Source organism: Coenobita brevimanus, chromosome 102 (genome assembly GCF_032717465.1).
Source record: "Coenobita brevimanus isolate Jiangsu-jjx chromosome 102, ASM3271746v2, whole genome shotgun sequence".
NCBI lineage: Eukaryota > Metazoa > Arthropoda > Malacostraca > Decapoda > Coenobitidae > Coenobita > Coenobita brevimanus.
The window spans coordinates 1,890,386-1,905,933 of NC_137055.1; the positions used below are offsets into that span (position 1 = coordinate 1,890,386).

Below are 15,548 nucleotides of genomic sequence, written 5' to 3' on the forward strand. Positions count from 1 at the left end.
CTAGTCACATTATGGCAAGAGAGGTGACATGACCTTGATGTCGACTGTACTAGGACAAGGTATGGTTGTGGTGGTGGTTGTAGAATCCACTGCTTGCTACTTTCCAAATGCAGTATGAAGGGGTTCACCACCATGGGTGCATAAAGTACTTCACACGTCCGCATTTGGCATCACGTTATGCCAAGTTGGATAAGTTTGTTGCAGTATTACTCATGATACCCTGTTCTTGCATAGTATCATCACATTTTGCCATGGACAGGATATCTTTTTACAATAATGAACAAATCAAAACTCTAAACAACACACTGGGGTACAAACAGGTTATAAAAGTTGAGTATTACAAGAGATAAAAGTGGCCATGGAAAGGTTAATCCCTTCAATCTAGTGTCATTTTAAAATTCATTCATGTTATCTCCTGATCATATTATTCAGCCTGGTTGAGACTTTCTGAACTGCAAGGGTTAGATACAGCCCTTATCAACCCCTTCACTACCAAGGTGCTCTTTTAAGCTTAATACAATCATCTGGTAGCAGCAACAACTAACTAAACATAACATCACCACACTAAAGATGTTAATACTGTACACCTGACTCTCGATTTCCAGGACTAAAAGGGAGGGAGACCAGCCTGGGAACCCCCGAAGTCCGGGAATCTCACAAGTCCGGTCCCACATACCATTCCCCGGACCATTACCATACTTTGTCTGAATTCTCCAATACTGTCTGGCAATTATTCTGATATTCCAGAGCATTCTGGAATGTAGACTACCTATACCAACATAACTAAAATACACAGTACATAAAATATTAACAATGACACAGTAACAATAATAATAACTGACACAATAGTGGTATTTTGCTGGCTACAACCCTAAGAATGGTTGGTTAGATAGTTGTTGCTGAGAATGTGAAGGATATGACAGAAGATCAGAAAGCCGAGGAAAAGGAGGAAAATGAACAAGGAATGGAACACCACAAGGTGAGCCAACCACTCATCAGTTGACCGAGTTACAAACACGCAATCAAATGTGATCTCGATCTTGGACCGAACCGGCAATTTTAACTGGAAAATATTTTAATATTTATCATCATGTAGGTTTGCACACCCAAGTATTTGAAATTCAGTAAAAAATTTGTGCTTAATTTAATTATTAATAGAAAATCAGAATTCAGAGAGAAAATTTCTTAAAGTTAGCAGAAGTGTTTTGCCTCTAGCCTATAACTTGCCTTGACGGACTTTTGTCTTGTATAAATATCGATTTACAAAGCAGATACATTTTTTTTGTATAAAAATATTTATGAAAAACAGAAGTCTGTCAAGGCTGTTTTGAAAAAGTGTTCCCCTGAACTTGCCTCTGTTCTAGTTAAATTATTAAGACTATGCATACGTACTTCTTCATTCCCAAATTCATGGAATGAAGCCAATATCCACCCAATTCTGAATGGAAGTTCCTCTGACCCCTCTGACTACAGACCAATAGCTGTCACATCTTCTCTTGGTAAGGTATTTGAAACTTTAATTAATAAGCACATTTAAACATCTTGAATCCAACAACTTAATTGGTGATAGACAATATGGTTTTTGCCAAGAAAGATCCACCATTGACATACTCAATCTCCTAACTCATACCATCCATCAATCAACTGACCTACATGGAGAAACTCATGCAGTAGCTCTTGATATTTCTAAAGCTTTCGATAGGGTAGGGCACCGTTCCCTGCTGTCCAAACTCCCTTGCTATGGACTAACATCTTTTGTTCCTTTGATTTCCTCATATCTCAGTGACAGGAAAATAAGAGTAAAAGTAGATGATGTATATTCCAATTTCCACTCAATTAACGCCGGCATTCCACAGGGATCAGTTCCGGTGCCAACCCTATTCCTGGTTCATATTAATGATCTCTTATCTGTCACCCACAATCCCATCCACTCAAATGCAGATGACTCAACACTACATAGTCCACTCACACTCAGACACCCATTTACAAAGTCTAATATCTCTACCTCTTAACTCAGTACAGCCATCTCCGTAAATCAAGACCTATCTACAATCAGTGAATGGGAACAAAACAACCTTGTCTCATTTAATGCTAGTAAAACTACATATATACAATTTACTAATATACAGATATTGCCAGATTTGTATATTACCTTCAGTGCTACTGATATTCCCATCTCCAAAAGGATTGAAATTCTCGGTGTCTCACCAATGCCCTCAGCTGGATCTCTCATGTTAGATCACTTGTTAAAACCGCCTCAAAGAAACTTGGACTAATGTACAGAGTCTGTAACTTCTTCACTGACGAGCAGTTAGCTGTAATTTATGTCATGTGCGCTCTCAGCGTGAATATTGCTCATCCTTGTGGAATGGATGTGGAGAGGTTGCATTAAAACAACTAGACAAAATGCAGAACAAAGCTGTTAGAATTATTTAACAACCCTGCCATTAGAAAGAAACCACCTCCCCTACAAGTAAAAAGGAATGTTGCTTCCCTTGCATTATTTTACAGATATTTTTATGGCAAATGCTCAGACAAAGTTGTGCCTGTGGTGCCACCTCTCCATGCCTTCCCTCGTGCTACACAGGCATCTGGCAGTGCTCATGACTGGAATGCCACTCAGTCATACTGCAGAACTTCTGCCTATCAGAATTCTTTCATTCCCTGTACTGCATCTCTTTGGAACACGCTTCCCCAGAGTTGTTTCCCTCCAAACTTCAACCTACAGTTGTTCAAGTCTAACTGTTACAGATATTTTATGAACAGAGGACACCAGTAATCTGGTGAATGGATTATTAATTTTTATTCATTTGTCTTTCCTTCCTCTGTTCTGTAAAAAAAAAAAAAAAAAAAAAAAAAAAAAAAAAAACCTGATGATCTGAAGAGGAAATATCTGCTAACATTGGCACATTTTAGCTCTGAACCTAATTTTTAAATTAAGTTCTATTAAGTACATTTTTTTAAGGCAGATTTCAGATAATTAGGTGTGTATGAGCCACTGTGGTGAAAAAAATTAAAATATTTTCCAGGGAAAAGTGCCAATTCGGTATTTAGTCACACCGAGTTGGGTGAGCTAAGGGAGTAGGAATGGATCTCACTGACTCAGTCTATAAGAGAAAAAATATATATATTTTTTATTACTTATGAACTATATTGTGCCCAAGCCTTCCTTAAATTTTACTGTGTTATGCAATAAACTATTTTTGTGGCAATTGGGAAAGGTAACAAGCACGTGGGATATTGCCACAAGTTACGACCTGGTGGGGAGAAGCAGGTTGGTGGCCAAGATGCATTTCATGTATGAAAATATCTTCTTGTGTGTGTTACGAATGGCCTCTATTGAGTGAAAACCTTGCTAAAATTATACTGTGTTGTGCAGCAGACTGCTTATAGTTTTATATGAGAGAATAATGGCTGGACTTGTGTGAGAATCCCGGACCTGTACGGGCATCTGTCCGGCATTTGATAATATTGTCCGGCCTCAGCCTGTGTCCGGGAAATACGAAAACCGGGAAATAGGGGTATGAGAAATCAAGGGTCAAGTGTACTTAAAACTCTGCTGCACCAAAGTGTTACATGAACCACAGAATTTCAGTTAATGCACCTTAAAACTTTCCTATTCACAAGACTGGATAATAACACAATTCCTCATACCTCATATCCACAACTGACAAAATACCACAGCTGCTGCCTCCAACTGTCACTGCTGCCACCCATACCATGCAGGAACAGCAACAGTGGCTTTTGCTGTAAGAAATCGTAGATAATATGTACAGCTACACAAAAAGTATCTGAAAATTTTCCATTTTTACATTTTGAAACAAGAATGAAAAGTTTGAAAATATTCTCCAGGAACTTTAACTGAATGTGTATCCTTGCTACTTTCAGTAATACACCATTAAGAATGAACTTGATACAACTTATAAATTATACATTTCATTCACAAACACCTGCTATATTAAAAAGGGTAAGACTGAAAGAATGCAAGAATTAATCACTGGACTGAAGGTACACTTTTGACACAGGGCAAGTTTTCTTTACAAAGAACAATAAAACTGGAAGCCCTCCTGGCTGAGTACATAAGCTTTACTGTTGCCACCAGATATTTTTCTTCTGCTTAAGCCACAATTTTTGTATTGTGTTAGGAAGGTTAGATTAATCTTCATTCACTCATCCATTATGAAACTACCCTCATAAGCTGAATGGAACTGTATGGTACTATAAAAAATACAATGGAAGATGATATACTCAGGCACAAAGGATTAACTTACTTTTAAAAATATAATACCATAACAACAACAACAACAACAACTATACAGTAATAACAATTTGTATCATTTAAAGGGTTCCAACACACTTGCATGCACTGGCCTTGGTTACCTAATGGTGGCTTTCCATTCTGCTCGATCTCTGGCTGCCTCCCTAGTCAGTCCCTTACCCTGAGGTCACTCTTGATGACCTTGTTCCAGATCTTCTTTGGTCTGTCTATCGCATACAATAATAACAATAACAATAATTATTTCATTCATTCATTCATTATCTAATCCAGTGTTGCCCCATGAGAAGCATAGGAGCCCGGGGCTAGGCAAGTTAGTCCTGACATGTAAAATGAGAGTGACCAGCCATACTCATCTCTGACTGGCATTATGTGAGCAATAAACCCCAACCAACCCTTGGATATGAACCTGCACCGGCTCAATCTGTCTGGAGCACCGTAATTACCCACAAAGACACCAGGCACCATAATTTGGTTATATGGTTACCACCCAGCAAAGTAAATGGTTTTCTGGTGTACAGAAAGCCACTTGATTTGTCACTCAATGTAAAGTCACCTATAGACAGAAGGAAGAGGAAAGAATTAAAAAAGATAGACTGAAGAGGAAGGAAGGAAAGAAGGAAGGAGAAGAGAAAAGGGCAGGCATCTGAGAGCAGCACTACAATGAGTGAGTGCATGGTGAGCATCCCCACCTACCACAATAACAATAATAATAATAAAAAGTGACATAATAGATTTACTGCACATGGGAGATATGCTTCCTCGAATTTTACCACTAGAATAAATATCAAATCTTCTAGTCGACAGAAAGATGAGGAGTAAACTAAGAATGACATGTATGTACATTTCCAGCCAAAACTAGATATCTGATGGAGAGCAGGGTAATTTTAAGCATTTCTCTTTTCAGGGACCAGGTTATGTTTCCCTATTCAAAATCATTAAACATCTTATAAACTACACACAATATACTGGACATAAAAACACGTGTACTGTACTATCATACTGAGTATGGGTTCCAAGGCATAATTTACTTTAATGCTTAACCTATTCAGCCCTGGAGGCATCCCTTAATCATCATTATACATCCTGACTTTTCCTCCCACCTAAGAATGGAGTGGGGGAATCCACAATGCAGGTAAATTATATTAAGGGGATTCAGTTCATTTTTTTGGTTGAAAATGAAATAAAGCATCAATTTACAGAAATTTTACTGGATAATAGCTATATTTGGCAAAGCTAATCCCTGAGCTTTATTTGTAAATGATTAATTTAATCACTGATATTTTTAAAATGATTATATGTTTACTCACTAATGTGTAGTAGCCAGTGAAAGTTAGGGTTAATTATAGTAAGATTTTACGGAATATTTTTTTATTTTTTTCATGTATCGTCCTGAAACTTTCTACACACTTAAGTGGGTATCATAGCCATTATCCAGTACAGTTTCATGTAGATTAATGCATAATTTCATTTTCAATCAAAAATCTGAACTGAAGCCCCTAAAAAAAAAAAAAAAAAAAAAAAAAAAAAAAAAAAATGTTGTGCTTCACATCACAGGAAAACTTAGACAGTTCTGTACATAAAAAAATATATTATCATGTACACTTCAGAACTAAGGCAGTTAAAAAGTTTATAATAACTGCTGGTGGTCTAGTGGATTATGGTGCTCCAAACAGATGTGACCCATAAAGATTTACATTTGAGGGTTAGTTGAGGTTTATTGCTCAAGATGTTACTCAGGGAAGGATAACTGGCACTTCAGCCTTAAATATCTGGACAAAACAACCAACTGCCAGACCCCTATGCTCCTGATATGGTCACAAAGGAATTAAAAGCGAAAAGATATATCAAGATTTATGAAAAGTACTAGTACCTTAACTTTACACTCAGCAGTGTTATGACAGAACTCTGAATCATCGTGTGACGTGTGTCGCTGCCACCAGAACACCAGCTGCCTTGCTTCCTGCATGTGATCATAGGGGGGCTCCTCCTCCTCTTCCAACTCCCGCTCCACCAGGCGACGCAGCATGCCAGGGGTAATGTCACCTGGGCCATCAGCACCAGGGAATGGAGTGGGGCACGGGTCTTGAGGGGCTGACTCCCTAGGGAATCGGGGGCTTGCAGACTCATTTGCACTATCACCATTACTGTTGTTCTTGTTTTCTGCACAGGTGAAAAGTATGGAATTTAGGTATACCACTCAACAACCTTTTTTCTCTTTAAATACAGGGTACTGGACTTGCTGTTGACAGTTCCCTGACCTCTATACTTTAGGTTAACACCTCATCCTGTTATAATTTTATTCACAGAGGCTCCAAAATACAGTACAGTACTGGTATGCACTGGCCTTCGTCACCTATGGCTATTCCCCCTCCTTTTATTTGTTTCAAGGGTACTGGTTATGCTGCTGATACCTGTCCCACTTTCATACATTCTCATTCATTGATTTCTGATTACAGGTACTAAATTGCCCAATGCTTGGGTGACAAAAGGGAAGTCAGGATCATGAGATGTGCATATCAGGATCAAGGGTCTTTCTCATACAGGACACGAATCAGTAGAGATGGACTTCCCACTTCCAATTTCTTCCCTTCTGCATTGTTCAATCATTCATTAAGAAAGGCTCTCATGTACTTGCATGTGTCAGCCTTGGTCACCTAATGGTGGCTCTCCATGATGCTTGATCCCAAGCAACCTCCATATTCAGTTCCTTATCCCTGAGATCACAGTATGACCTTGTTCCAAGTCTTTTTTGGTCTGCCTCTCACAACTCTACCCTCTGCATTCACACCTCTCATCCTTTGCACTCAGTTACAATGTTACAAAGAAACCTATACCATATATGATGGATGGTGGGGTCATCACAGCCCCTACAAAACCTACATGTTATAGCCAGCTACCCTCTTTGGTGGTAAATCCAGTTAATGTTGCAAATTTATCACTGTTATCCTATCCCTGCTTTTTATGAGAGTACAAGAAGATTCAGAAGCTAAAAAAAAAAGGAAATCAAGTATGAGGAAGAACTATTAAAGAGTGTGCAGTGAAATGGATCACATATCATTGCACTTGCTGTTCATATTCTACAATTAAACCCAATTTCCTTATATTCATTAGTGGGGTACCTAATCTGCTGGCCAACTGTCTCCATATATGTCCCATAGCTCATACAGTCAAGAACCCAAGAGGTTGTAAATATTCAGCCATTTAAACTTCAAACAGGTGTTCCAAAAGATATCTTGTAGATATCCTGTATTACAATGAAGGACTGTCTACGTTCTGTGACTGAGTTGCATGGGGCTAAGTACACTGTGGTATAACATGGGGAGTGTGTCCTGTGCTGTTATTTGAATTTGGCATTGATACTGGTGTGGAGAAGGGTGATGGACATATCGTATTGGTAATGGACATACTGTTTTCTGGCATGGTGTAATATGTGAGATGCACACTCAGCGATATAAGTTTACCATTTCTACACTCTCACTGCCCTCTGGTGGCTAACACTCTAAAGCTGAGAGAGACTTAGTCCACAGACAACTTTCTTTTTATATGATGCATCTATGAGAAAAAAAAAAGTCCTGACAAGTGTGATGTGGATGCAGTGGATTACAGTATTAAAAAAATCTGACTACACTTCTGGGGTACTGTGAAAAAATTACTCTCTGGCCACAAATTCAGAATAAGAGTAACAATTACAGTATGTATCTGTGTTAAGGGGCATCAGTTCAGAGTTTTGGTTGAAAATGAAATTATGCATTAATCTACATGAAACTTTACTGGACAATAGCTATGATACCTACTTAAGTGTGTAGAAAGTTTCAGGACGATAAATGAAAAAAAATAAAAAAATATTAAGTAAAATCTTAATTTATTTAAAATAACTTTTACTGACTACTGCTCCTAAGTGAGTAAACATAAATCATTTCAAAAATATCAGTGATTAAATTAATCATTTACAAATAAATCTCAGGGATTAGTTTTGCCAAATATAGCTATTATCCAGTAAAATCTCATGTAAATTGATGCATAATTTCATTTTCAACTAAAAATATTTCCCACAGGTACCTCCCTTTCCTTGGGGGAAGCAGCCTAGGTATATAGATAGATAGATAGATAGCAGAGGGTAAAGGAAGGACATGTTTTCAAGGCACTGTTAGAAACCATTCATCATTTTGTAGTGTACCGCATAGTTGCATGAAAGGGCAGATTTTTTTTGCTGAAGATGTGAACACTGTATGGTATCTTTAATATTCAATTCACCTTTATGAGGGAGTAATACATATTCATATTCTAGTGCTTATAAATCTTACTTTTTTGCCTAAGTTAATCCTGTTCCTATTTTTTATTTTTTTTTAAAGCACCTCCATGGCCGTTTAATATATACATGGATGGGGTTGTAAAGGAGGTGCAACGTAGGGCAGTGGATGTGGGGGTGGCTCTAATGAATGAGGGTGAGATTTGGAAGATTCTGGTGTTGTTGTTTGCTGATGATACAGTATAGTTGAGTGAAGATGAATGGGAGTTGCAGGGTTTGGTGAATGAATTTGGGACAGTGTGTAGGAGGAGGAAGCTGAAAGTTAATGTAAACAAAAGTAAAGTTATGGTGTTTGAGAGGAATGAAGTCACAGAATGTACAGTGAGGCTGAATGGTGAAGATATGGAGAATGTGAGTGCATTCAAGTACTTGGGTAGTGTGATGAGTAAGGATGGAACTTTGGGGGATGAAGTGCGTGAAAGGGTACAGCAGGGAAGGAAGGTTGTTGGTTCACTGAAAGCAGTGATGAGAAATAGGGAGGTGAGTATGGAAGTTAAGAAGTCACTGCATGATAGTATTGTGATCCCTACCCTGACATATGGAAGCAAGGAATGGACCTTGCAAGAGGGGAACATGTCAAGAGTGCGAGCAGTGGAAATGAGTTACTTGAGAGGAGCATGTGGAGTGACATGGAAGGACAGGTTGATGAATGAAGAAGTGAAGGAATGTTGTGGGGTGGATGTGGATGTGGTTGAGAAGATTAGGAGAAATACACTGAGGTGGTTTGGGCATATGGAGAGAATGGAGAATGAACGACTGACTAAGAGGGTGTATGTAGGTGAGATGGAGGGAGGGAGAGGGAGGGGTAGACTGAGGATGAGGTGGAGGGATGGAGTTGAGAGGTATATGAGGGAGGGGGGAGTGAGTTGGGGGGAGGATAGTCAAATGGTGGGTGACAGAACGACTTGGAGGCGTTTTGTTGCGGCCACCCTTTGTGGGATTAGGGCGTCGGGCTATAGATAGATAGATAGACCTTTGGAGTGTTTTCATGTTTGTGTCTGATGTACAGTATCAGGAATGCAACTTGGGTTAGCATAATTTTAGATTATGTAAATAATCTGTTCATAACTGATAGCTATTCATAGTTTTGCTGTGTGCCATAAATGGTGTTTCTGAGTGCTGTCAGAGCATTAAGTCTGATACAGGCTATGGCACTGAAGCTATTAGTGTAAATTACGTATATTGTATACAGCAAGACTTAAAACACTGGTTGCCACAATGAACAGTATCTTGTACCATAATATATACAGTACATTACAGTGGGGTCTCCCCATCTGCGAGAATATGGTCAACAAAATGTGCCGCATGTTGGAAATTTTGCATATCAGAAACCACTGAATCAATGGATATAAATGTATATAGTCAACACCTCACCTTATCTTTGTCATTTACAGTACTTCCCATTACTGACTATCCTTTTAAGAAAGACTTTTGCTCAAAGAAAGATAACAGAATTGTGAATGTTGTGTGCTGGGTAGCACTCCATTTGTATAACTGTGAGACTGGCAACCTTATTGTGCCCATCCACTTGCTGGCCTCCATAAGTCTTGATGGTTCATAAAATCTGCTCCCTGTTCTTGAGAATGTTCCTCATTGTCGATTCACCTAAGCCAAGCTCTTGTCCCATGTGTTCCCTTAACCTTGCTTAATCAACTCTACGACCTTCATTTTCATCTCCAAAGTGATCCTCTTATTCCTGTAATGAAGCACTGGGGCCATAACAGGTGTGCAAGAGCAGGTCTTGTGCAATGCTAAAAACACCACAATATGTGAATGCAGCGCGGACAGATGCAGACTGAGAATCGAGACTTGACCTGAGAAACGGCATGAGGGAGGGAAAGGCTGGGAAACCGATCAGCCATCTGGTGGTGGCTTCGGATACTACCATTTTGAGAGGAAATGCTGTTTTTCAGAGGACGGATTCGCATTTTATAATCACATTTCGCATATTAAAAAATTTATTTCCTGAGTTGAGTTGCATATTAAGCGTTTTGCATACTGAGATCCCGCACAATGGGAGACCCAACTGTATATCATTTAATACAATACACAGACAGTTTTACCAACTATAAAGCATATGTAATAAATCAAATTATACGACACACACATGATACCCACCTTGTTCCAGCTGGTCTTGCGGCAGCACCTGAGGCACCTCAAGTGACAGTGCAACATCCTGGCCTTGGGGAACATGGCCAATGGATATGGCATGCACGGCTGATATGTCCATTTGTACATTGTTCTTCCCTATGTCTATCTCACTGTCTGTTGATCCCCTCCTCTTCAAGTGGGATGAACCACAGTTTCCAGGATTTACTGTTTCATCCGCTGCTTTTGCCCCAGATGAATTATCAAAATCAGTAAAATCTGAACTTTCCTCATGGCCATCAAATCCAAGGTTGATGATTCCCTCTTTTTGGTCATAGTGATAACCAACACTGTGTTCTGTGGGGGTTGTTGGGGTTGAACATCTGGCTGTCTGAGTCTCGGATATCTGACAGAGTGGGGAACTGATAGGGTTATGTCTTGGCACAACATCTGGCAGCTGCAGTGAAGGATTATTCATTTCACTACTAATTTCCTCAGGTAATGTGTCCCCTTCATGCTCTGGGGTTGATGGCAGTGCACAGGCACCTTCCCCTATGAGTGAAGTGTCCTTATCTTGGGTCACTATAATTCCTCCTCTGTAAGTCATAGACATTTTAGAAAGCTTGAGTGTAGGGAGAGAATGGCTTTCATGAAGCATATTTTTTACAGTTTCATTTTTGCTTGATTCTCCTCTCAGGGAGCCATTGTTACCAGGGTCTGTGTAAGACTCACTCAGACTGTTCTGCTGTGCTTCTCCATTTGATTTTGAATGTCTCAATTCATTTCTGAGACTGTTCTGCTGGGAACCATTTTTGGAACTATTCCCACCAAAGTCACCCTTACTCGAGTCAAAACGAAGAAAGTCTGGCCTGAGGGAGTTGGAGGCTTGCCTGTGAATCGCCATTAAGGAGCTGCTGAGTGAGAACTTACTGCTTCCAGAACGAGATTGTGGTTTGGGGCTCCCGTTGTTGGATTTTGGACTGTTATTTCTACTTGACAGTTTTGGGCTACAGGGACACGATCTAGATTGCCTTGGACTGTACATGGGAGGCGCTAATCTCATACTGGCATCGGGAGAACTACTGCCATCGTTTATGTCCATGCTAACCCCATCGATCACATCCTGTGTCACTGCTTCCTCTGCAAACAAAGAGAAGCTGGTGCGTAGTTCATTGTCCATCACACGGTAAGCTCTGGCCAACTGCTCATCACTTGCACTGTACCTGTCACAAATATTAATCAGAAGGTTAATAATACTTCAAAGACTATAAAAAAACACCCACATACTGAAGCTGTGTTTATTGTGAGGATATGACTGTTTCAGCCTGACTTAGACCCTCTTCAAGCACTATTGCATTTTGAAAATAAACACAACTTCCAAAATGTGCATATGGTTCCTTCCATTTGAACAATTTGAGGCAAAGTGAAATCAAGAAGATCCTATAGGGTTAAATATCAAATGTTTCAATATAGTGACATCCTTTTAATATAATCATGGTATCTCTTGATGAATTTATTCAGCTTGGGAAAGTCTTACTGAACTGAAGAGGTTTGACACAGTCTTCATAAAACTCTTCACCAGGCAAAGTCTTTCCTAAGTTGAATATAATCATCCAGAGGTAATAAGAATAAAATAAAATAAAACACTGTCACAGTACAGGGATTCACACACATTTCTCTTTGTCTTCCTGTCACATGAGTGGAACTTAACTCCTTCAGTAAAATCTCATGACATCTGTTCCTACATTACCCATGCTATTTTTAGTATAAGAAATGTATGTGTTGCAAAACTTCACAACTTTTTCTAAGCAACTGGTCCTGTAAAAATTGCAGAAAACTGGCAAATCAACTTTAGAGGCATGAGGAAACATTTAGGTAATTCTTCCTATGACCTACTGTGGACATAACACTAAATATATAACTAAATAAATGAATGACTGAACAGCTATATATAAAAAATAAAAATAAATAATATATAGCAAGGAATTACTATACTTGCTAAACTACCTAATGGCTTTACTAAGAAAGCCCTCGTAGTGAATGAGAATGCCTCTATTAACCCTTTCAGTAGAGAATTATGACCTTTTTTTAAATCTTTAATCCACTACTATCAGACAAAATCATCATGCCTAGAGGAAACCCCTCATAATGAATGACTCAGAAACAGTATGGTACTGTATTCATTCTCTCTGTGGTGGAGAGGAATGCCTTCATGTGGTGGCACTGATTTGACAGGGTGGTTCCACTGCTTGGTTGTACATATCCCTGAGTTCCCTCCCTATCCCCCCCCAAAAGAGGATGGCAGGAGAAAGCTAATTTCAACCTGCAGTTCAGTGGGTTCACATCCAGATGAGCCAGGGGTTGCGGCTACTGTACAATTTCAAATCTTTTCAGTACCGTGGTGTCACTTAAATCCTATTCTCATCATTAAACAATCTTATTCAGCTTTGGAGAGATCCCTGATGGTGGAATGATTTTATGTCTTTTTGGTACAGATTAAATCAGTTCTATCTGACCCCATCATTCCCATAATGCAATTTTTATTCTACTCTTGCTACCTCATAACAATCTCAGCCAACTTAGGAAAAACTTTTCAAGGCTAAAAGATCTGATACACATTTCATTAACTCCTTCATCACTACGGTATAGTCGGTTTACTTTCACCTGAGGGAACTAGGTCATAGTTACGTGAAATTCGATGATGCTATGTTATGAGGTAGGAACGAGTCTCCTTGGAGAGTAGTCAGGTTTTCCTTTCAAAATGATTACACCTGGCCATTAAGTGAACTGAAAGGAGTTGAGGATCTTTGTCATATGAGTGTAAATGCACTATAATAATCCATCTTAAACTGTAAAATATCACCTGTAGGTAGCAAAAAAAAAAAATAAATAAATAAAAATAAATAAATAAAAATAAAAATAATAATAACACCTGGCTGAGGGGGTTTGGGGGTTTGTGCTATACTGTACAGTACTGTCCACGATGCATACACTTTTCAGTGAATGACGTCCAAACATTATGTATATCATCACAATCAATTCCAAGTGACTAAAGACATGGCCTTCTGTCTGAGAGTGAGTTTAATCCTAGGCTGTGGTAGGGAGGAGTCTGATGATCAAAATATCATTAAAAACAGTTTACTCATCTTCCACATTATCCAACAACTTGTCATACAAACATCCCTGTTGATACCATCATAGCAGTCCTGAATGAGGCAGCCCTAGCATTATTCAGTAATGACAATGAGTACTCATGCTGATGTGATGACATGAATGAATGTGTCACACAGGACTGCTGGCCCTTAGGGAATTATGCTAACAAGTATAAGGATAAAAAATGTACTAGTATTATTAGTACATTAATACCATGAACTGTAAATCTATCCCACTATTTCAGCCCACACCTTTGTTCACAACACTGTCACAGTACTACTATGTGAATAAAGTTTCACCTTACATGCCTATTTCATGCATCATTAAAATTCCACCACTGTTTTTCTATCTACACTGTGTTAAGCTTTTTTCTTTGACAGATAGTATTTCATATTTAAATCTGGGACAGTGTCAGTGTTAAGTGGTGGTTTTGCTACATTTTCCAACACTGATGCACAACAGTTACCTGGTCATCCCAGATAATAATTGGCAACCTTGTTTGTTCTTGCAGCTGCAACCAACACATACATGAATACGTGAAGGTCACTGGGTGTACCAACTGCCGGTCCTCTGCCACACACTGATGCTATCCCTGGTTCAAAGATGACATACTATACATCTCTTACATTTCTAGCAGTATTGCATCACTTGACACTTGAGAGGGACAATTTCATGCAGTGGTACCTATATATATATATATATATATATATTATGCAAGGAACAAGGAACCAAAGGCTATCTATCTATTGCCAAACGCCTCAATCCCATTTGGGGTGGCCACAAACAAATCGCCTCCACGTCGCCCTGTCTCCCGCCATTTCACTGCCCTGCTCCCAACTCACACCCCCCTCTCTCATATACCTCTCCACTCCATCTCTCCATCTCATCCTCGGCCTCCCCCTCCCTTTTCCCCCCTCCACCTCACTCACATACACTCTCTTCATCAGTCTCTCACCCTCCATCCTCTCCACATGGCCAAACCACCTCACCAAAGGCTGAGTCCACAAAATGTTCCTTCCAAGAGAAAACAAAAACAATACAAAAGAGAGCCAAATTCAAGATCCATTCATTTTGAGATGCCTAGACACACTGCATTTGAAAGACTGGAGATCATAGGAAGTAGGAAATACAGACAGAGGGAGTCAGTTCCAGAGCTGACCTGTTGCATAAATGAAGGACTGGGAGTAATGGTTAACTCTTACATTAGATAGCGGACAGAAAAGGGATGAGAGTTTGTTGCTAGACAGGTGCTACGTGCTCATTGTAGAGGTGGAGGGATGCAAGCAGACAGTTCAGAGGAGCAATGACCATTGATGCAGTGATACAAAAGAGATAAAGAGGCAACAGTGCGGCGAAGAGACAGAGGTTGAAGGGAGCCAGTAAGAGGAGGAGAGCTGATGAGACAAATAGCCTTTGACTCCACCCTATTGAGATGAGCTGTATGTGGGAAGCCTCCCCACACATGAGAGTTGTACTCTTAACAGGGGCGAATAAAACCCATGTATAAAGTCAACAACTGTGCAGGGGTAAAGAAGGCACGGAGTCGGCTTAGCACACCTAATCTCTTGGAAGCAGATTTTACAAGAGATGCAATATCATCTTTCCAAGATAAGTCCAGTGTGAATGAAACCCCAAACATGTTCAAGGATGATGCAGGATTGAGCTGGATATTATTAAATATTAGTGGGTACATGTACTCCAGTGGAAGACTATGATGGG

General features: G+C 39.5%; 1 protein-coding gene across 1 annotated transcript in view; it reads right to left on the reverse strand.

The window, feature by feature from the left end:
• The window catches only part of LOC145415315 (uncharacterized), a 46,642-nt gene that overhangs the window by 22,618 nt on the left and 8,476 nt on the right, over positions 1 to 15,548 (reverse strand). Inside the window, exons 5-7 of the mRNA XM_080284592.1 lie at positions 10,694 to 11,899; positions 6,150 to 6,411; positions 3,655 to 3,747 (exon numbers count right to left, since the gene is read on the reverse strand). Of these exons, the coding sequence (XP_080140718.1) occupies positions 3,655 to 3,747; positions 6,150 to 6,411; positions 10,694 to 11,899 (1,561 nt within the window). The remainder of the gene's footprint in view (positions 1 to 3,654; positions 3,748 to 6,149; positions 6,412 to 10,693; positions 11,900 to 15,548) is intronic.